The 22,270-nt window shown below is 30.1% G+C and overlaps 1 protein-coding gene and 1 long non-coding RNA gene across 2 annotated transcripts; one reads left to right on the plus strand and one right to left on the minus strand.

Moving 5' to 3' along the window:
* Positions 1-12,599: 12,599 nt before the first annotated feature.
* Positions 12,600-15,618, minus strand: LOC105785341 (uncharacterized). Its single transcript, XR_008197020.1, has 2 exons — positions 15,337-15,618; positions 12,600-13,004 (listed from the first exon to the last, which is right to left on the minus strand). It is a non-coding gene; the product is annotated as an uncharacterized LOC105785341 (long non-coding RNA).
* A 1,446-nt stretch (positions 15,619-17,064) lies between these two features.
* LOC105785342 (UDP-URONIC ACID TRANSPORTER 1) lies at positions 17,065-20,683 on the plus strand. The gene is made up of 4 exons (XM_012611389.2): positions 17,065-17,695; positions 18,776-18,879; positions 19,254-19,482; positions 20,245-20,683. Exons 1-4 carry the CDS (start codon positions 17,234-17,236, stop codon positions 20,389-20,391), a joined length of 942 nt encoding a protein of 313 aa, XP_012466843.1. The 5' UTR covers positions 17,065-17,233; the 3' UTR covers positions 20,392-20,683.
* The last annotated feature ends 1,587 nt before the right edge of the window (positions 20,684-22,270 follow it).

Here is a 22,270-nt window from a genome sequence, read left to right on the forward strand (position 1 = left end):
GTTAGTTGTCGGATTGTTCCCGGAGTTAATTTACATACGAAATGGCTAGAGTTTGAGGTTATTCATTGATCACTATAACTAACTTATTGATTGGAGGATAAAATACATTGCTCGGAATCAGCTTGATGCCGGAGTCAAAATCTTGCCTGAAGAAGAAGCTTTCAAATTATTGGTTTGTTCAAATCTATTTTTGTTTGCATATTTTTATTGTGATTCTATTTTTATTTAATTTTATTTATTTATTTTATATTCAAATTTAATCCCTTCTTTAATTTCGCAGATTAGTATAATTCTTGGTTGTAAAATATAATAAAATTGATCAACTCGGTCTTTGTGAGATTGACCCTACTCCCAATATTGCAAATTTAATTTTCAATTTTAAACATAAAAATTTTATTTTGGTGGATTCCACACCCATCACCTATTTTTTTACTAAATAATACATATTTAAATTCCATTAATTAACTTTGGTTGGATTTATAAACAAAATGATTAAGAATGAAAAAAAACTATTATATAAAGTGTATATGATTTTATTTAGATATTTAATATTTTAAAATAATTTAACCCATAAATTGGTACTTAAACTATACTCTTTCTTTCTTTCTTTTTTCTTCTTGGTACCTAAATTTTTTTTTTCATAAGTGGTACTTAAACTATTTTTTTCCAAAGTTGGTACCTTTGTCAGTCAAACGTTAGTCGAACCATTAAGTTTATTTGGGAAAAAGGCTTAACCAACAAATTGGCATCTAAACTATGCATTTTTTTTTAATTTGGTACCTAAATATTTTTCTGGTCATAAGTGGTACCTAAACTGTTATTTTTCCCAAGTTGATACCTCTTTTAGTTCAATTGTTAGTTAAACCTTTAAGTATACTTTTTTTTGTAAAAATAACCAATTAAAATTGACATGTGGCAAAAAAGATAAGAACTATTATATATTTTTTCTTTTTCTTTTTCTTTCTTGAAAACTAACCAATAATCTAACCAATCCGTCCACCAGTTCCTGGTTTGATCAGTTACTCTGGTTCGATCAAATAAATTATTAAAAAATTAATAAAATAAAAATATTTTAAAACTAAAGAAAATCAGTTCAACTGGTTTTTTGTAGCTTGGTATAATCTATTTGTATTGGTTTGCGGGTCAATCGATTCAATTCTTATCTTTGAACTAGTACCCTAATTGATTCTTGATCTAGTCGGCTTGACCGGCCGGTTCGATTCTAAAAAAATTAGTTTGATTGATGAAATAACCTTTTCGATCTCATCAAGTCAAGCAAATAGGTGGTGAAGTTTGAAAACAAAAATAATTGCTAATATCTCGACCTCAGAAGGTCAAAATTTGAGCATTGTTGATATTGCCCGACATTAAAGAAAAAGCAAAAAGAGAGAAAAAAATAATTTTTTAAATTCGAATGACGTAGCAGTTTAGTATTGATTAGAAAGTTATGAATTCATAATTTTGCAAATCACCTCCAATAAAATTGAATTGAAAGTATTTCTACACTATCATCCACACTTTTTATGCTACCAAAACGAGCATTTTCATAAAAAAGAAAATTTCTTCTTTCACCATCTCTTTTAAGAGTAAAATTAATTAAAATTGGACTTGAATGCACTATTTCAATATAAATATATAAATTTTAATATAAAATTTCCATACTAAAATATTTTAAAGTTATTCAAGATTCGATTCCATTCCTTTCTTGCATTGCTTCCAACTTTTTCGTCTACTACCTATTCACATGTTTATTTTCTATGATTGGCAATGATTCAAAATTTTCAATACAATTACTTAATTGTAAAATCTATATTTATTTATATATATAAATATAAATATAAAAATTATAATTTAATAACAAATACGCCTTTCATAATTAAATCAAATAGAAATATTTGAAGTACAATCAACAATAAGAATAATTTAAAAATTGTAATCAAAACAATTAAATATAACTAGAATAAAAGTTAATCAAATAACAATTTAATAAAATATCTCATACCATTTTATGACAAATAACCAATATAATTATTTGCAAAATAAATGTATATTATAATACAAAAATATAAAATTTAAGAAACAAATAAATGAAGCAAATTTGTAAAAAAAATTAGAAGATGATAAAAACCATTTTTTTTATTTCTCAAAGTATTTGCCTGAGTAAATCCAATAATTAATCTTCCGCATTCTGTAAACCCAGTAAAAGGGTAGATGCTAGCCACAAGTTTTTAAAGCTGCTCTATACCTAGGACGAGGATCAAACTCTCAACTACTAGTTAAGATAAGAGAGACCTTTGCCATCTCACCTAACTCTTATGGTTATAAAACCATTTTAAATATTCTTATCAACCTCTAATCAAGAAAATATATTACCAAAAGATAAATCATAAAAAAACTATCGATTCACATCAATATTATCAAAAGATTATTATTATTTTTAAAATATTGAAACCATATTAAAAAAATGTCTCGTAAATAATGTTTAGCAATTATTTACGAGACATTTTAATATAATAATAAATATTTTATTATTATAAAATGGATGTTTATTATAATAAGAAATTTGATGTAATTTAACATTTTAATGTTGATTGAGAATAGAATTTTATATCATTTATATTTAAAAGAATCATAATAAATAAAATACATATTTATCTCTTTTTTTTCTTATTCTTTTTAAGTTGTCATGAAACTTTAATCACTTCTATTTTAAGTTGTTAAAAGGATAGAGAAGATCACAAATAAAGCAAAAAAGTTCCGAGGAGAGTGAAACTTACAACCCTGTGGGATTTTATGTTTTGCGCGTGAATCAAAAAAACAAAATAAGATATGGGTGAAAAGGACTCAAACCCACAACCATGAGGCCCATCTTCCCCAACTAAACAAAGATTTCTATTATCATGCACCATTACATTTCTATAAATGTTGCATGAAAATTTCATTAACTTTATTTAAAAATATATATATTTATTGAATTTTCCTTATATTTCTCTTTGAAAAAATATTATTTTAGTGTTTCATTTTTAATTAAGATTCTTTTTATTATTGAGTTATAATACATGTATACAGTATGTGTGCTTAAAGATTTAGTTACATAGTTCTTGGAGATCTTTAAAGACTTGATATTTAACTAAACTTGTATGTGAAGAGTTGAAAGCAAAATTTTGGTTATGATTGTGTAGGGTTGACTTAAATTGTGGAATAATTTTATTTTATTTTTAAAAAGGTATGGCCAATTATAATTTTACTTAAAATTGGTTATGATTGAAAGATTTTAAAACTATAAGTGAGTATAACTTTGCGTATTTAGGATATTTTCTCTATTACAATCATACAGGAGAATATTATTGATGATGACTTGCTAGAAAATCTTTTCAAGTTTCATGTTTCGAATGTACTCCTACAATAACAATCCGTGAAAAAGATTTTTAAAAAATATTTTGAGTTAATACATGTTTACTTGTGGTTGAACAAAATAATGGTTATTAATGAAAGATCTCATTCTACTGGATCTACTCCATTCTCTAAAACGAATGCAACAATACATAATAAATTCAAAAGACATAATTGTGGACATGGTAAATGACTCCATAATAATCGTCAAAGGGATCATCCTAATAATTCTTCTCAATACTAGAAGTGGAAAAATGAAGAGAATGCAGAGAAAAACAATAAGATTGGTGTTGAATCAAATTTGACATACCTAATTGATAACCATGACAAATCTAGATATTAAAAGAATATTGACGTTATCTTTATGATGCTGATCATTTTAAATGCTAACATGTCAATTTGTAGAGTTTCTATAATCCATATTGAGGAATTAGTTGCTATAATTTATAATTATTGCTATTGATTACTAAACTGTAAGTCCATGGTTTGATTTTATTGTATTGAAGCTAATGTTCTATATTTGGTTGCTTCAAAGATGACATTTAAGATTTTTTTTTTTTGCTTGCCATTTATAACGACTGTAACACCCCTAACCCATATCTGTCGCCGGAACAAGGTTACGGAGCATTACCGGAATATACAGATCCAATACAAACATTTCTTATTATTTAACATTCATAACAAAAATGATTCATAAAGTCCCTTATATGAGCCATCGAGTCCCAAAACATACATTAGAATCAAGTCGGGACTAAACCGGGTACTCAGAGAATTTTTCGCAAAATCTCAAAATTTTTCCAAGGTGCAGGGGGCACACGCCCATGTGAACAGGCCGTGTGGATCACACGGCCAAGAGACACACCCATGTCTCAAGCAGTGTAGGCATTCAAAGTACGTACACGGCCATGTCCCAGCCCGTGTAACTCTCTAACTTAGGTCATACGGCCAAGTCACACACCCGTGTGCCAGGCCGTGTGAACATAATAATTTTCATTAAATAGGTGCAGGGGTCACACGGCCAAGCCACACGCCTGTGTGACAGGCTGTGTGATCAATTTTGAGCATTCTGTTTTGAAATTTTTAAGATGCAGGGGACACACGGCCAAACCACACACCCATGTGCTAGGCCGTGTGTCACACACGACTAAGACACACGCCTGTGTCTCTGCCCGTGTGGACGAAATAAGGTCATTTCCAAGCCATATTTCTTACCCAATTTTGACATCAACCTATCACTACAAATTGCACATTTACATACCATATCAAAGCACTCAAAACATGCTAAAATCATGTCTTAAACATGACATATTGCCACATACAACCAATGTGCTCTTAAGCACTTCAAGTGACAATTTATCATTATATCATTCTATTACTCATATTTACCTAGGTTCCAAATGCATATATGCATAATCAACTCATTTTTTAAACATGATAAATCTACTTATATATATACATCAAAACATATTCCTCACAAGCCATTCCATTGGCTATTTACAACCAAAACATTTATATGCCAACACTGGCCAAGTTAGCCTATACATGCTATTACAACCAAAATTAGTTTTATATTTGTACCGAAATGGGCCGATTGATAGTGTGAGATATCTCCACCACGCTTCCAACCCAACGAGCTTTCAATTTACTATAAAATAGAGGAAATAAAACAAAGTAAGCATTTAATGCTTAGTAAGTTCGTATAACGAGAAATTAACTTACCATTCATTTTCATTAAAATAAACATACAAAAATGCATCCAAAGAAATTTGGAAATTAACCTAATCACATAAAACCTCCTCAAACATGTTAGTCATGTACTTCATGTAAATATCAAGAATCAAGTATGAGCTCATCATGTAATAATTTCCATGTATTTTCAGGTAGACACATATAATATTTTATCTAGAACTTATCTTAACTTATATTGAAACTTTGCCTATTGAACCATATGAAATATCGATGGACATACAGGTAGTACACACGAAATGTACAAATCTGAGATCCGTCAATCATATTCAGGAATGCTCTTACGAGCACATAAACGGGAAGCTCTCTTTCGAGTCATATAATAGGAAGCTCTTGTGAGCCATATAGCGGGAAGCTTATCCGGACTGTATAACAGGAAGCTGATAAGAGCCATAGTCAGAAAGCTCATGCGAGCCAATAACAGGTAGCTCCGAAGAGCCACTAATCGGGAAGCTCCGGATAGCCATATATCAGAAAGTTTAAGCGAGCCATATCAGGAAGCTCTGGAGAGCCATTAATCAGGAAGCTCACAAAGAGCCTTTAATCGGGAAGCTCATGAAGAGCCATATATCAGGACGCTCATAAAAGTTGCGGTGTGTCCACAACATATGCAGGATCACAACCGATCGGGATGCTCCGAACAGCCATTAAAGGGAAGCTCCCAGGAACCATATAATGGGAAGCTTGAGAGGGCTAATAACAAGACGCTCTTTCAAGCTGTGGTGTGTCCACAAGATATGTAGGATCACAACCAATTCGGGAACCCTATATCCATCGAATCTCATTTATCCAAACGAAACTTATTATTTATTGGGCATTATCGGATATGTGATCAATTTCATACATATGAAATCTATACAATTCACATATACAACATTAAATTCAAACATATAAATATACACAATTTAGTTACACGAACTTACTTTGACAAGTGTTTGTTGATTTGTTGTTTACTAATCTGACATTTTCTTTTTTCCTCGATCTAATTCTATATTTTATCTATTCGAATCCATACGAGTAAATTTAACTCAATTTAATACAATTCATATTCAATTCAATTCACATATTAGGAAAAATTACCATTTTACCCCTATACTTTTAATTAATTCTGATTTCGTCCTTAGGCTCGGAAAATGAAATTCATGCAATTTAATCCTTATTCCAAGCCTAACCGATTTTTACATATAACATTAGCAGTCCATGTATTCCACAAAATTCAAAATTTTTCCATGAATTTTACAAATTTTCAGCTTAGTCCTTAAATCATAATTTTCATCAAAATTCATTTTACAAAAGTTGTTTAACTAACAACAACCTTTCATTTTCTACCATAAAACTTCATAATTCATGCATACTCATCCATGACAAAACTTTAATACCTTAATAAATTTGCAAATGAATCCTCGAGATAACTAGATTAAGTTATTATGATCTAAGAAATATAAAATTACTAAAAATGGGACAAAAAACATACATAATTAAACAAAATAAGTTGGATTGAGCTTAGGTTTCCATGGCTAGGGTTTCCATGTTTTAATTTTGGGAAAGATGATGTAAATGATGATATTTTGTTATTTAATTAAAATATCATCTTTTATTATTTCATCTTTCCAATTTAGTCCTTTTCTTTTCTTAAATTTCCATGGATGAATTATCATACTTATCTACTAACTCCTCTTAATGATTTATTTTTCATATAAGGACCTCTAATTTTGAATTAAATAGTTATTAGATACTTATAGCTATTAGAACTCAACTTTTGCATTTCATGCAATTTGGTCCTTTTATCAATTAAACATGTAATCGGTAAAATCTTCTTAACGAAATTTTCATACGACATTTCTATCATAATGCAGACCATGTAATAATATTTAAATAATTTTTCTTAGGAATCAGATTTGTGGTCCCGAAACCACTATTTCGATTTTATTGAAAACGAGCTGTTACAATGACCTCCAAACTTATTATTTTGGTGTTTTCTTTGATATAATGCTAGCATGTCTATTTACATAGTATTGTGTTCTATTTGTTAGATTCTACTTTAGACCATCTGATTGCTATGAAGTACATAAAATATGTTATCGAAATTGATTGGATGAATTTTCTAAATGTAAAATTACCTACATTTCCTCTAGTTTATACTCTGTACAATAGTATGGTTGAATCACATGTATAGTAAACCAAAAGTTTACTAGTCCAAATATATTAATTAGTTGGCATGATCGATTAGAATATTTATTAAAGAACATGAAGATTCTTCATTCTAAATATTTCTTAAGTGTTGTTTGTTCTCAAAGAAAATGATTTATTAGAACCTCACTAGCAATAGTTAATATTGATTCTCTTCCATTTCGAAATGAATATGAGTCCATTTATCCAACAAGTGGATGTTTTAATATGATTTTGTTGAACCAAGCTTTACTTGACAAGTAATTTTGATATAACAAATATTATGTTTTGAATAAAATCATTTTAAACACAACTTGGTAAGAATTTCATTTCAAATGATATCTAAAAGAAAAGTTATTGAACTCATAACTAGAAAATACTTTTTGAATCCAAGTTAGACAAACAAACTTTCAAACATTTTTCAAATATGTTCAAATTGTTACAGCCAAAAAGTATTGATCCAGTATCGATACTTTTTGTCAAGTATCGATAAATTTAAATGAGTATCAATATATTCACAAATTTATCGATACATTTTTCAGGTATCAATACGAAAATGGTATTCTTTTTTCCAAAATGTTTACCAAGTATCGATCTTGGTATCAATTCCTCTTTTTGGGTATCAATAAATTTCTTCAAGTATCGATAATGGTATACTTTTATCGATACATTTTTCAATATCGATTTGAAATTCACATTCTGACTTCCAAAGGTTTTATCAAGTATCAATACAGTATCGATACCTCATATTTGGTATTAATAGAATTTCCTGGGTATTGATAGTATTGTTTCCAACGGTCACTAAATTAGGCATTAAATACTATTGGTATTAATACTCGTAGAAAAGGTATCGACACCTGTTGTTATATGTGACATTAATGCACTGATATTTTTATCCCCAATGACTCTATTCAATATCCTAACAACCATAACGGTTGAAAATCAATTAGAAGGTATAAATACCAGCTTCTAAAGGTCCTACAATAATAAGAGAGATTATCAAAACAAAAATTTCATTCAATCAACCTTTGTGCTTAAAGTTCTTATACTTTTCTTGTATACACTTGTGAACTTCCATTGTTTTTCTATCAATTCAAGAGTTTTTCTTTGTAATTTTGCTAAGGGTTATTTCTTTGTTTGCTTATTTGTTTCTCTTTGAGAGGGTTTGAGTCTTAAGAATTGTGTAGAAATCTTAAGGGAGTTGTAAGGTTAAACATTGTCCTCAAAGGTTGATCAAACGAGTGAATTTGGGAAAATCCTTAGTTATAGAAAGCTAAGATAGTGGAGTAGGCAATTGGGGTTGAACAATTTTACATGGTTGTGTTCAATTCTCTTATCATTTCGATCAAGCTTCCACAAATTTTTATAAGTCAATTCACCCCCTCTTGGCAATTTTGGATTGATTTATCAAGCTAATAGATTTTAGTAGATGCATCTACAAGATAATTATCAACTCGCAATTAGTTAGGATTTTGTACCCTTAGTACAACTTGTAATTTTTTGAACAATTTGTTTAAATAAAATTTCATATTTTATATTAAAAAATTTATATGTTAGTCATCAATGGTTTTTGCATGAAAAACAAAATGAATAAGTAAATATTAACTTATTGATTACCTAAGATTTAACTAATATTAAATTGCATAATAGAGATGGATTATAGTGCGAGAGGACAACTTATATTAGTAGGTAGTCTAAATCGTTCATAGTTCGAGGAATAAAAATAAACAATTGATTCGAGTGACTATTATGTTGTCTGTTAAGTCCAATCGAGAAAATACATTGTCTTGGGTATTGGAGCCGATGACTCCTAGAAAATAGAAACATAGGTGTGACTGTTTAGATTGATGATACATTGAGAAGGATACAAGTTTGTTTATCTTGGATTTATTTATGGTTTTTTTACTTGTGACATTCATGATGTGACTTACCTCAGTCCTTAGTAAGTGGCTAACCATATGTACCTAACTTGTAAACTTCGATATATTGAAAGCTTGTGTTCCATTGGTCTTAGAACTAAAAGCTGGTATGTGACTTATGTATGACTTGATTTCACTTACAATACTGGAATTCGTAACTTGATTAAATAGTAAATAGTATATTCTCATTAGAATTGCATGAATTATGGAAAATAAATGTTGCCACAAGTCATTCATCAAAGACGAATGATTGTTGTTACTATTTGTTAGTAATAATTTTTTTTCATTATGGAAGATGCATTGATGACCATAAGATAAAATATGATCATATTGAGTGAAATGATTTAACCCAAAATGATTAATGATATCCTGTGAGAGTAACACTAAAGACAAGGTCGTTGGATAAAATATAAATCTAAGTTGTTTTCGTAATGGTATATAATGAGGAGACTAATCATGGTACTTTTAGTGCATTGACTCCATAACTAAATAATCTTGTAATTAATAGATGAAAAGTAGGAACTAAATTACAAATTATATAAGTTCTAATTATACATGTCCAATCGACCCCTATGTTAGCTCAAAACAACTTTGTATGGATTGCAAACTAGAACCGTTATAATAAATGAACAAGACGATGAATGAGAAATAAAATCCATGAATTACTATTCGCAGTAAATACATTTTCTTGGAAGAAACAAAAGGTGGCTTAGGAATTAATTTAATTTCTTTGGGTTGCTATTTAACTTAATGTAATTGAATAATTGAGTCCAAAAGTGAACATTAAATTAATTAGTCATCGCAATTTTTTGAATATGACAATTAAATTTATTTTCTTATAGATTCTAATACAATAAAATTGCCATGACTTTAATGGAATTACAATTAGAATGAGAAAATAATTTTATTGAATTCATTCATTCATTATAATTACATAAACAAATAATATCTTGGTAATAGAAAATTGAATATTAGGTTGGATAAATTATATGAGTTTGTTTTAAATTATATGAGTTTGTTTTAAATAATATCATTGTGTGTGTGTGTTGCACCACATGGAGTTCTAGTAGGACTTAGGGTTTTTTTAAATATATATTTTTATTTCTATTCTAGTAGAACTCTTATGATTTTTCCTTGGATTATGGGTACTAAAAATATTCAACACAAATATATTTTTTCTTTCTATTCTATTTTTTTGTGAGCATTCAATATATAGATTTGTGAGATTATAGTTGCAACTTCTTTTGTAATTACAATTCAGATTTATGGCTAAGAATTTTCAGTTTTTGCTACCATAGAAAAATTTACTTTCCCTACTAGAAAAATTAAGTTTTTCATTTTGTGTCCGGCTTTTGATAAGAACATAGTCTACTAACATATGATAGTTCAAGAATAGCAGAGAATATCATTCGGTCGAAAGTCAAAAGGGTTTAGTCACTAAATCCAAAATTCGATAGGATTCCCTAACTTGAAAATAAATGTACTAAGTTTGATGAGATTTATTATTGTTATTATTATTTTGAGCAAATTGGAGATTGTTGTAACATTATGATTTAATTTTTCCCAAGGAAGACGGAATTAAAAGGTAATGATAGAAAATAAAACTTCCTTTCAAGTTAATTGTGAGATTAAAAATAATTAAGTATTAAAATGTGATTAGTAGAATGTGTTAGAATAAATGATAATAAGTATATTGAGGATATGCCAACCCTCGATAAATGAGTTGAAATTCGTTCAACAAATTGAACAAAAAACGAAATTGAACTTGATTTCTTCGTAAGCGTTCCACCGACAGAGACCGCTCAAAGTACAACTCCAGAATATACGTGGCACTCTGTCCCGCAATACCTTTAAAATCAAATACGAACAACAAGGTGACGTCGTATTTTCCTAATTAAATTAATCGCATCATCACAATTAAATATGAAAGTTTTCAAAATGCATAATATTATATATTATAAGAAAATAACAAAAACAACTACTTCACCCTTATAAAACATTATGAGCACGTTTGGTTCGCTGTAATGGAATAGAGGCGTAATAGTATTCTTGTATTTGGTTGAATGGAATGATGTTGTAATAACATAAGGAAAAAAATTAAAATGACTAGAATACCCTTAGCAGAATTTTTTTAGGTAGATGATTATTGTTATTTTATTAAATTTTAATAAGATTATTAATATAAATAATAAATTATTGTTAAATATAATTTAATAAAAATATATAATTTAATAAAATTTTTAGTATTAAATATTCTTATATGAATTTACTAAAATCATAATATATAATACTACAAAAATAATTTAAAATAATTATTATTAAATATAATTTAATAAAATATATAATTTGATAAAATTCTTAGTATTAAACATTCTTATATGAATTTACTAAAATCATAATATATAATACTATAAAATATAATTTAAAATAATTATTATTAAACATAATTTATAATCTACTTTATTATTTTTAAACTGCAATACATATCTCGTGTATCATTGTATTAAAATTATCTTTGCAACTTAAAATTCATTTCTTTATATGGATATCTGTTTCATTAATTTTATAAACAATTTATATTAATTACTTTAAAAATATTTAAAATTTATATCTCGTGTATCATTGTATTAAATTATTTAAATCTCATGTAACTTAACTATCTTTTACTTTGCACTATCATCTCTAAGAAGAACATTTTAACATTTAACCGTATTTTTGACAACAATGTTACAAATTTAACATTAACAAACCACATTTTCTTTAAACAATTTTTAAAAGCACTTTCAATCATAATAACATTGAATATAGTCCTTAAGCTCGATTTGAACTCAACTTGAGACACCCAAAACTTCATTTAAATTTCTTAAAATGCTAAAATATTAAAAAAAATTCACTATACAAGTAATTTATCCAGCATTTTAGTTAATTTTAATTAGGATTATTATTTGGTACCACAACTAAAATTTTAAAATCAACATGTGTCTCATTATTTATTTTATTTTTAAATGAAAATTAAGAATAAAGTGATAGTTTCTCAACTTCAATGTGGATTTGAAAATTTTTACCACTAATATATTGAATAATTGTTTTTTTAATCAAGTTGTTTACTTGATTATATCTAATGATCCAATTTTTATTCTATAGGCTTAGACTGCCTCATTAGACAGTCCCACTTGACAAAGGTATCAAAAAACCTATGTCATACAATTGTGACAAAAATGGATATGTCAAATACTTTTTTAAGGTTTTCCATGTCCTTGGAGAGTCAAATACAATTCTATATCACAGTATTCTAGGCAAATACAATTCTCCTTTTGATGAGCTGAAATGTTTCAGTCTCCTTTTGATGAGCTGAACTATCAATCACAATGATTTGTAACAAAAGCACATGAAATTGAATGTTAGCAACAAAATTTCCGAGATCCATTTTCCACACACCAATGAAGTCAATGGTTACTCTATGTTCATAGAATCAAGCTGTACAACCCAGTACTTAACAGTAGTCCTTGGTTACAGAACAACTATTAACATTCAAGATTGAGAAAGAACACTTCAAATCAACCAAACTATTTAAATATTCTTAATGATAAAATGCAGTGCCCCGACTAAGCCTTTTGTCAAATGATATTAACTTGCTGCCAAGACATAGCTAAATCTAATTGACCTTAAAAGAAGCAATGCAGCTTGTGATGGAACAAGCAAAAAAATTGTTATTAATACCTAAATTAGACGTTTACCAGCTAATGCCTGAGTAGTGATCCTCTCCTCAAGTAATGCCTGCATATAGACATTGGTCCAAATTTAGAAAATCATACAAGATAGAGAAAAGAGATATTATGAGGGAGTAGGCGAAATACAATCCTAGTTAAAGAAAGCCACTTTCATACTATCAGGAATAACTCTACACTAACCTGATTACATCTTTTTGAAAACGAAAGAAGTGGCAGTATCTTAGGTTTGTCTAATGGCCTAATATAACAGAAGCAGTCCCATCTGTTTATAAATTCACATTTAGAATAGCCTATCCACCAAATGAAAATTCTTATTAATCTCCACAGTTCACTAAATAAACCATCTTCACTCTTGAGAATTCAAAATACTTAACAAGGACTTTCGTCTCTGTAATAATAAAGTTTCTAACAGTATAGGATCTATCAGAAAAGAAAGATTACAATGGGAAGCAGAACCATCACCAACATTGGATCTTTGCTAAATGTGAATATGAATAGGTGTCTCCTCCATTTGCTCAAATTTTAGCAATTTGAGACAGATTTATTTACTAAAACAAATTTAACTCACCTACAAGCTTCATGTGCTTTACTAGTTAAAGCTGGAGGCATAAAAGTAGAATGAGAAAGCACCCATACCTTGTGATCAAATTCAGACATCTTCAGAACTATGGGTATTACTAGTTACAGGTACCATTACTTAATAAAAATTAAGTTCAATTAATTGCTTAAATTTATAGCCCCTGAAATAAGAAGAATATAGAAGGCTTGTATGTGAATACATGGCAATATTACAGCACAGGAAATGAAAAAGGTTTGGCTCTTCAACAAAAGCAACATGTACAACTCACAGGATTTAAGTGGATCATTGTACATCTTACGATATGCTGGTTTTGATACCCTATCTTGATACGTGCAACAAATGGACACTTAAATATAAACAAATGATACCCTATCTTGATACATACAACACATGGACACTTAATATAAACAAATGATTTATAGCTACTTGTGCTTCATCTGGGGGTATTTTTATCATATGCTTGTTCTGTAATCTTACTTTTACCTCATCTTTACATAAGAAATTTGGGGATTCAATAAAATTAAGACATTCAGAGGCTGGAAGGATGTAATCAAGAACAATGGAATTTTGAACAATGGAAGCTCTTCCAATGACATGTCGATTTTGGACAACACTTTACACTTAAACAAAGAGACCGTTGTGAGTAGAGGTCCTCTAAACCGATAGCCGATTGGATCCTTTGCTGTCTGTTCTGAAAAGAGATACTCTAAAGTTACCCCCCATAACTCAGTGTGAAGATGATTGAGTAGCCGTACACTAACAGCTATAGGAGGCTACTATAGGTGGTGGGGGCCAATCCCAAGGGGAAGAAGGGCTGAGACATTATAACTAATGAAACAAAGAAAAACATGGATGATGGAGGATCTAACCACCTTCGGCCCTATTTGTCAAGAATCGATGGATCCTTTGTTGTCTGTTCTAAAAAGAGATACTCTAAAGTTACCCCCCAAAACTCAGTGTGAAGATGATTGAGTAGCCGTACACTAACAGCTATAGGAGGCTACTATGGGTGGTGGGAGCCAATCCCAAGGGGAAGAAGGGCTGAGACATTATAACTAATGAAACAAAGAAAAACATGGATGATGGAGGATCTAACCACCTTCGGCCCTATTTGTCAAGAATCGACAATGCTGGAAAGATTAGACCATGCACCCTAGGCCTAGCACCATTTCATTTACTTGTCTTTGCCATAACTCCAAAGTATTTGAGCAAGTTACTGTTTGTGTAGAAAAGTGAAAAGAAACTCAAGGGAAGGATGATGTGTTTGATACTAGAAATGGTGATGCATTCATGTTATAGAAGACAAAAGTCAAATCTAACAAGTCCCCTCAACGGTTACAAATCTTGCCAGTTGCCAACAAAAAACAGACCTACAGGGGCCAGCATATTCAATACACAGCATGGTGAAGGATTCACAGTCCCCCTCCACCAATCAGAGCTATCAACACACAGTACCCTTCATTTCAGTTTCTGTTTGTGCAAAACTAAGCATTTTCATTAAAATCAATCAAGAAACCAATGCAATTGGTAAAAGCAAACACTGTTTTTTACAAGTTTCGGACAAAAAGGAATTCAAAACATACCCAGAAAGGATGGAGATCAAGGAAATCTTAAGACCTAATCAAGAACCAAACAAGAAAGTCAAAACAACAGCAATTTGCAAGGTTTGAAGTTAAAGAAACACCCCCACTTACAGCCAACCTTGTCAGAATTTTGAGATCAAAAACAAAATAAGTGAATAATATATATATATATATATATATATATATATATAAAGAAGATGAGGAAGACTGCTCACTTCTCTGATGAAGCTGGTATTTTCGAATCTCTTGAAGCCCTAGTTCCTGCTCGAAAGCGATGAACTTGTGTGGCAGGTCCTCCAATTTTTTTTACAATTACCTTCAGGAACAAAAGAAGGAAGGAAAATGTAAGGGGCGGTTCTGTTTGATGTTGGGAGGGAGAGGGTGGAGGTGCCTTTCGGGTTGGGATGGTAAAACAGGGCAGATGAAATCGGGAGAACCAAAACGGAAGCAAAACTGAGCTTTCCTTCGGTAATAGAAAGCAGCAGATTTTAGGAATAGGGGCATAATGTAATAAGCCCTTAATAGGGCATTACACCCAACCAAAGAATAGGTAGGGCCCACCGAATAGGGCTGTAATGGCATACCCATTACAGCGAACCAAACAACACTTTTAATTTAATACTAAACAATTCACCCTACACCTTAAAAATAAGATATCTTTATTTAATTTTTCTTTAAAATTGAAAATTTATATATCTTTAAATTAGATTAAATAATATATTTTATGATATTTTTAAGTTTAATGAAATAATTAAAAACATAATTTTAAATTTAGATAAAATATAACGAGAACAATTTTAAATATTAAGATAAATATTATTTATATTTATAATAATATTTTTATGTTCATGATAGTTTTATATTTTTTGTTTTCTCACATAAAAGTTTCAAGTAAAATTTTCAAAACTTATCTAACCCTTCTAAATTCTACTTGAGATTTTAAATTTTATTTATTTAAAATTATTAAAAATTAATAATTATCCATAAATAAGCTGTCTACATTAGCTTTGGGTTTTAAATCTTATAAGACATATGGGAGGGTCTAAAATTAAAATAATTACATATGGAGGATCTAAAATTAAAATAATTTTACACATTTCTATAACTATTTATATGAATAATATTTTAACAATCGATCATTATATTTCATGATCTATATGCATGAAAAATTTGATGTCAATTTAAAATTTCTAACCATTTGTTTCATGTAAAAAATTCAATCGTGGAATATATATTAATATATAGAGTATTTTAGATCGATATAATAGTAATATCGAATCGTTTAAAATTTTACATGCATGGCAAGTATAATTATATTGATAAATTTAAAGATTGAATCGTTAAAATATTAATTATATAAATAGTTATGAAAATGTGTAAAACTATTTTAATTTTTATACTATGTAAGTAGATCCTCCCATACACACACGAGATGAACCACCATTCTTCAATAGTTGATCTTGTTAGTTGATTAAAACAAATAGTTAATCTTGTTTGTATTTTTCTCTTTTTAATTCAAAAGTAAAATAAATAAATAATAAAATAACTATTTAATACATCGATGATGAAAATTTTCAACTCACAAAGGTTAAAAACGATTTTACATGTCCTTATTTAATAAATAATAAATAAAAGACACAAAACAATTTTAGTTAAATTTGTAAAATTGAAAAAATTCTATAACTTGTATATCAATCAAATGATAGAAAAGCTATAAAATCAAAATTTACTAAATTTAAATGGAAAAAGAATGTTGTTAAAGGGCAATGTTTATGATTTTGAAACATGAACAACATATACTATCCGGTAGGTAAAATAGGGAAATAAATTTTCTCATTAAAAAGCAGAAATGATTTATATTTTAAAGAAAAATGAAATAACCCATTTTTATAATTTAATTAAAAATTAGAATTAACATAAAATTTAAAAAAGGTGTTAGCAAACATGAATAAAAATAAAGAAAAACCATAAAAAAAATCCAAAATTCCATTGAAGCTCAGGTGACAGCATCTTCTTCACATCGTCCTCTTCTTCTTCTTCTTCTTCTTCTTCATCGAGTTCATAGAAAACAGATCCAACCCTTTTCTCTCTGAACCTTGAAAATCTCCAAAAATGTCATCAACCCAACAGCCATCATCAAAAAAGCAAACCCTTTTCATAGCTTCACTCATAATCCTATGGTACTCCTCAAACATTGGAGTTCTTCTCTTAAACAAATACTTGCTCTCAAACTATGGTTTCAAATTCCCAATCTTTCTAACAATGTGTCACATGTCAGCTTGTGCTTTCCTCAGCTACATCTCCATTGTTTTCATCAAGCTTGTCCCTCTCCAACCAATCAAATCCAGGCCTCAGTTCCTAAAGATTGCTACTTTAAGTGTTGTCTTTTGTTGTTCAGTTGTTGGGGGTAACATCTCTTTGAGGTACCTCCCTGTTTCCTTTAACCAGGCTGTTGGTGCCACTACACCATTTTTCACTGCCTTGTTTGCTTACTTGATGACTTTCAAGAGAGAAGCTTGGGTTACTTATGCTGCTTTAGTCCCTGTTGTTACTGGGGTTGTCATTGCCAGTGGGGTATGTTCCTTTCTTTCAATTTTCCAGCTCTTTTGGATCTTATGATGATGCTTGGTTTGATATTCATTACACAAATTTGTTTTTGATGTATATGTGGTGACCAAGATGATAGATCTGAGATTATATTGATGTTATTTGTGAATGATAGTTAGTTGTAAATGTATGCTTTGATCTTTCAATATTGTATAAACAGTGAATCTTTATTTTTCTCAAGTATAGACATCCATTTATGAGGACCTGGTCTTTAAGGATTCTCTAAATCTAATCATATTCGTGTCGACATGTATCCATATCCGATAGGCACATCCGACAAGAGTAACATTAGTCAATTTATTCGAAAAAATGTCTTTCTTTTTCACTAATTAATCTATATTATGCTTAAATAAGTAATTAGTTTCAGTAATTGAAACAATAAAACTAGCAAATATTTGTATCATTTACAGATGTTGTCTTATGGTTATTTTACTTGGACTCGAGTGGGAGTGTCGAGTATGTATTTGACTTGTATGTGTTCATATTTCTATGTATTTTGGGGGTGCCGGACATGGGTACTTAAAGAAAGAAATAGTGTCGAAGAACGTAGTTTTTTTATTTAAGAAATATTGCAGGACTGCTCTTTTACTGTAAGTCTTAGTAAAATCTTATATCGTGAAGTTAGATCGGTATCTATACGGTACCAAAGTATATATACAACAGATATTGACTGCATTGTGATTAGCCATATCTCGGAGCATATCCTGAGATGCATAGCTTATATAAGCAAAATTAGCTCGAGAGTCTTAAAATTCTAGAAGAGGAAACAAAACAAACTGGCTCAAGATCTCCGATCTGTTCATTGGTAATGCCTTCTTTGATGTATAAGTTGACCTTTGATCCAGCAGATCCTATTGTTGAAACGTTATTTTAGCTGTGTATATATGTATAGCAGTTTTTTTGAGGCATTTATGATTTGTTATTAACTAGGAAAGATACAAAGAGCTCTAAGTAACATTCTGTAGTTCTAGGCTTTCTTTCGTTACAAGCTCATTTGGTTAAATCATTAACGAACTTCTAACCTTTGAATTTGATTATGGGTTGCAGGGCGAACCGGGTTTTCACTGGTTCGGATTCATTATGTGCATAAGTGCAACTGCTGCAAGGGCCTTCAAATCTGTTCTTCAGGGCATTCTGCTTTCTTCAGAAGGGTATAACACTTCTGTTTCTATTTGTTTATCATCTGCAATTTGCACATTTCTTTATGTGTTCGGTCTATAGTCGCTGCTATAGAAGTTAGTGCTTTTAGTTATGTTTTTCCTTTTTATTCCCTAATCATGGCGAGTTTCCAGAGTCATATGAGAGGAAGCTGTCACTCTCCTGTTAGTGCTCGGCCTTGTAGTTTAATTTACCATCATTGTCTACTGTTGCCGTCCGCTAAAGAGAATCAATTTTCATGTTATGTCTTTCATGAATTCCTCTCTCGCCCGGCCGCCGGGTCTTTTTTTTTTTTTTCCCCTATAAGCATTTCCTTTTGTCTTTCCCTTGTAACGTAATTGCTTATGCTGTTGTTTTGTTCTTGCAGGGAAACGTTGAACTCGATGAATTTGCTACTCTACATGTCCCCAATTGCAGTTCTAGTTTTAGTGCCTACTGCACTTGTAATGGAGCCAAACGTGTTAGAAGTCATCATATCACTTGGAAGACAACATAGATACATGTGGCTGCTTCTTTTCATTAACTCCACACTCGCATATTCAGCTAACTTATTGAACTTCTTGGTGACTAAACATACAAGTGCATTAACACTCCAGGTTCAATCTCTTCTTCCTTCATCTAGTTTCTTTTGGATATATATATTTCTATGGATTACAGTAGGACATATTGACCTTAAGCACTAAAGAGTGTCTTGAGTCAATTCATCAAGGTATTCTCATTGATGGCACCAGCCGCTTCCTATTGAATGTTTGAATTGCACTAAGTAGAAGCACTAGTATAGCTATAATCTAAAACTTGTATGCAATAAACTCGTCCCGGATGTTTGGGTTAGGTCACGTTACAAAAAAAAGAAAAAGAAAAATAAGAAGACTGTTTTGCAATCATTCGATATGTTGTCTAACTCTTCATTCGGATATATATGGCAACAAGGACATAGCTCTTCAAGGACTCTTCAAAAACGTGGAAAAACCTAGAAATTTTGAACATTCCTTTGTTGAACATACACCCATATCTAACACTTACACTCTAGCCGAGCCCATATATTTTAGGTTAAATAAGAGCTTGATGATATGTAACCCGGGCTAGTCTGGATTACAAAAACCTGGCCAGATTCAATCTTGGCCTAATCTACCATGTTCTTAAGTGGCGCGGGAAGGAATCCTGAGTTGGAAATATACACTTGAAAGTCGAAACCTCACATTCTATATCCTTTAGCACTCTTGTATAATACCTATATAGCCGAAAGCTGAACTAACACTCGTCATGGATTCGACATTTTCTTTTACGTACTTTGTCCATTGTTAGTGTTTTCCGACCGGTTCTTGCATTTCCTTACGGATGGTGATATTGTGATTCAGGTATTAGGCAATGCAAAAGGTGCAGTGGCTGTTGTTATCTCAATACTTTTGTTTAGAAATCCCGTCACAGCTGTTGGCATCGGCGGGTTTACGATGACCGTCCTTGGCGTCGTGGCTTATGGAGAAGCAAAGCGGAGGTTTAGATAAATGATTGGATGGTGTTTGGGTAAAGAAGATAGTGAAGTTAATAGGTAGAATTTAGGTACATTGGTGTATTTGTAGAGATAAGAAGTGTGAAAGGGAGAGGTTTTAATTTATAGAATTAAATTGCCTACATTACATAGGCAATATTTTGCCTTGGTATTATATCTTGCTACTATTTTTTTTTTCCTTTGGGAAATCTTGCTTTCTTTAGCATTTGCTTCCCTTTTAAAGCATTGGATGATGGAAGACTTGTCACACATTTCCATTGAATGATATTTGTTTCTTTTTGCACAAATACCTCAACTATTTCCCACTCCTCAATGCATACAACCTAATAACCCTATCTTGAGGTAAAGATTTATCTAGACTAAAGGTTAAAAATCTCTTTAGATTCCTAAATGATACGGGCTCAAGTTTAATATCGTAATGATAAAATAAAACTCATATATGATCATGATTTGACATGTTAGACATATCTTAAATTAGGAGTTGAGACTTTCTTTTTATTTGTAATTTGTAAAATTATCTTAAGCTTTGTACGTCTTGAAATGAAATAAAGACTTAAAAGAATTGAGACAAATAAAAAAATTATTTATAAAAGTTGGGTTACAATTTTAGATAATCTTTTGATTCTTTTTTCCAATAGAGCTTTTATCCAAGTGTCATTTAGATTTGATCTTGGATCAATGAGGTCCGTTTTAAGGGTTTTCGAGATTTGATCTTGAAAACAAATTTGAAGAATTTATTACTTAAGAATTCGATATGATATCAATGACTTTGATTCAAATATCATTGAGACATGAGCTTGAAAATTAGTAACGAAGATTTGATCCAAGGGTCGTCTAAACTTGGCCTTGGGTCAATGTGGCTGAGACTTAATCTTGGGTCAAAGTGATCTAAAAAAACGGGTTAATAAAAAGTAATTTTTTTATCGATTACTTCTAAAATTGAAAAATAAAAAAAAATAATTTTCTATGATTTTTAAAATAACTTACATTTCTTTTTCATTTTTCTATGTAAAATGATAATCTTTTGTTTTCTTTTTGTACATCAAAATTTATTTCATTTCCATTTTCTATGGCCACAAAATTAAATTTAAAATCTAATAGCCAAATTTGAAACGGGCCCAAGTATCCAAATTAAAATTTAAAACCCAATTTTAGAACTCCAGTTAAAAACCTAATTTCAAAATTCAATTTTAAAACCAGGTTATTAACTCTAAATCAGGATTAACAATCGAGAAAAAATTAGGCTAATTATTAAATTATTTTAAAAATTCGAATTAAAATGATAGTGGACAAAATTAGTCTATGATTTCCCATAAAATTTAGGTAAGTAAAGTCCTTTAGAAAACACCTTTGAAAATTAAAAAAAAAGGCAGAATTTCAAAATTCACTCTCAACTTTTGGTATTTTTTCACTTTGGCCCTTCTCTTGCTTTTTTGTTGCAACCTCACCCACAACGACGTAATTTTTTTCAAATAAAGCCAAAATAGATAGAAACCGTTAGTCAATTGTTAGCAATTTTGTCTGCCATAACATGCCAAAGTACACTTGCAATCACTAAACTTTAAAAAAAAATAACAAATCAATCACTAATGTTATCGAAAAGTGCCAAATCAATCACCCACTAACATTTTCAGCTACAAGCCTAATGGAACAGGTGATGTGGCCAGTTAACTTGCCATATTAGACATGAGGAGCCGAATGGTCTTAATTTTGGAGGTTTAGGGAAGGGCAGACAAAAAAAAAAAGAAAAGAGACAATTGGAATTAATTGAAATTTTTAGAGAAAATGGTTGGATGATTGAACGATTGAAATTTTAAGGGAAAGGGAACGGTTGAAATTTTAGAGAAAAGATATCGGGAGAAAAAAACAACAAC

Source organism: Gossypium raimondii, chromosome 1 (assembly GCF_025698545.1).
Source record: "Gossypium raimondii isolate GPD5lz chromosome 1, ASM2569854v1, whole genome shotgun sequence".
In the NCBI taxonomy this organism is placed as follows: Eukaryota; Viridiplantae; Streptophyta; class Magnoliopsida; order Malvales; family Malvaceae; genus Gossypium; species Gossypium raimondii.

What these genes read in the sequence shown, in the direction of transcription:
- LOC105785342 (XM_012611389.2), top strand. Translation starts at nt 17,234, where the DNA reads ATGTCATCAACCCAACAGCCATCATCAAAAAAGCAAACCCTTTTCATA. An exon ending in ATTCTGCTTTCTTCAGAAGG is followed by an intron (nt 18,880 to 19,253) that starts GTATAACACTTC and finishes TTGTTCTTGCAG; the next exon opens with GGAAACGTTGAACTCGATGA. An exon ending in CAAGTGCATTAACACTCCAG is followed by an intron (nt 19,483 to 20,244) that starts GTTCAATCTCTT and finishes ATTGTGATTCAG; the next exon opens with GTATTAGGCAATGCAAAAGG.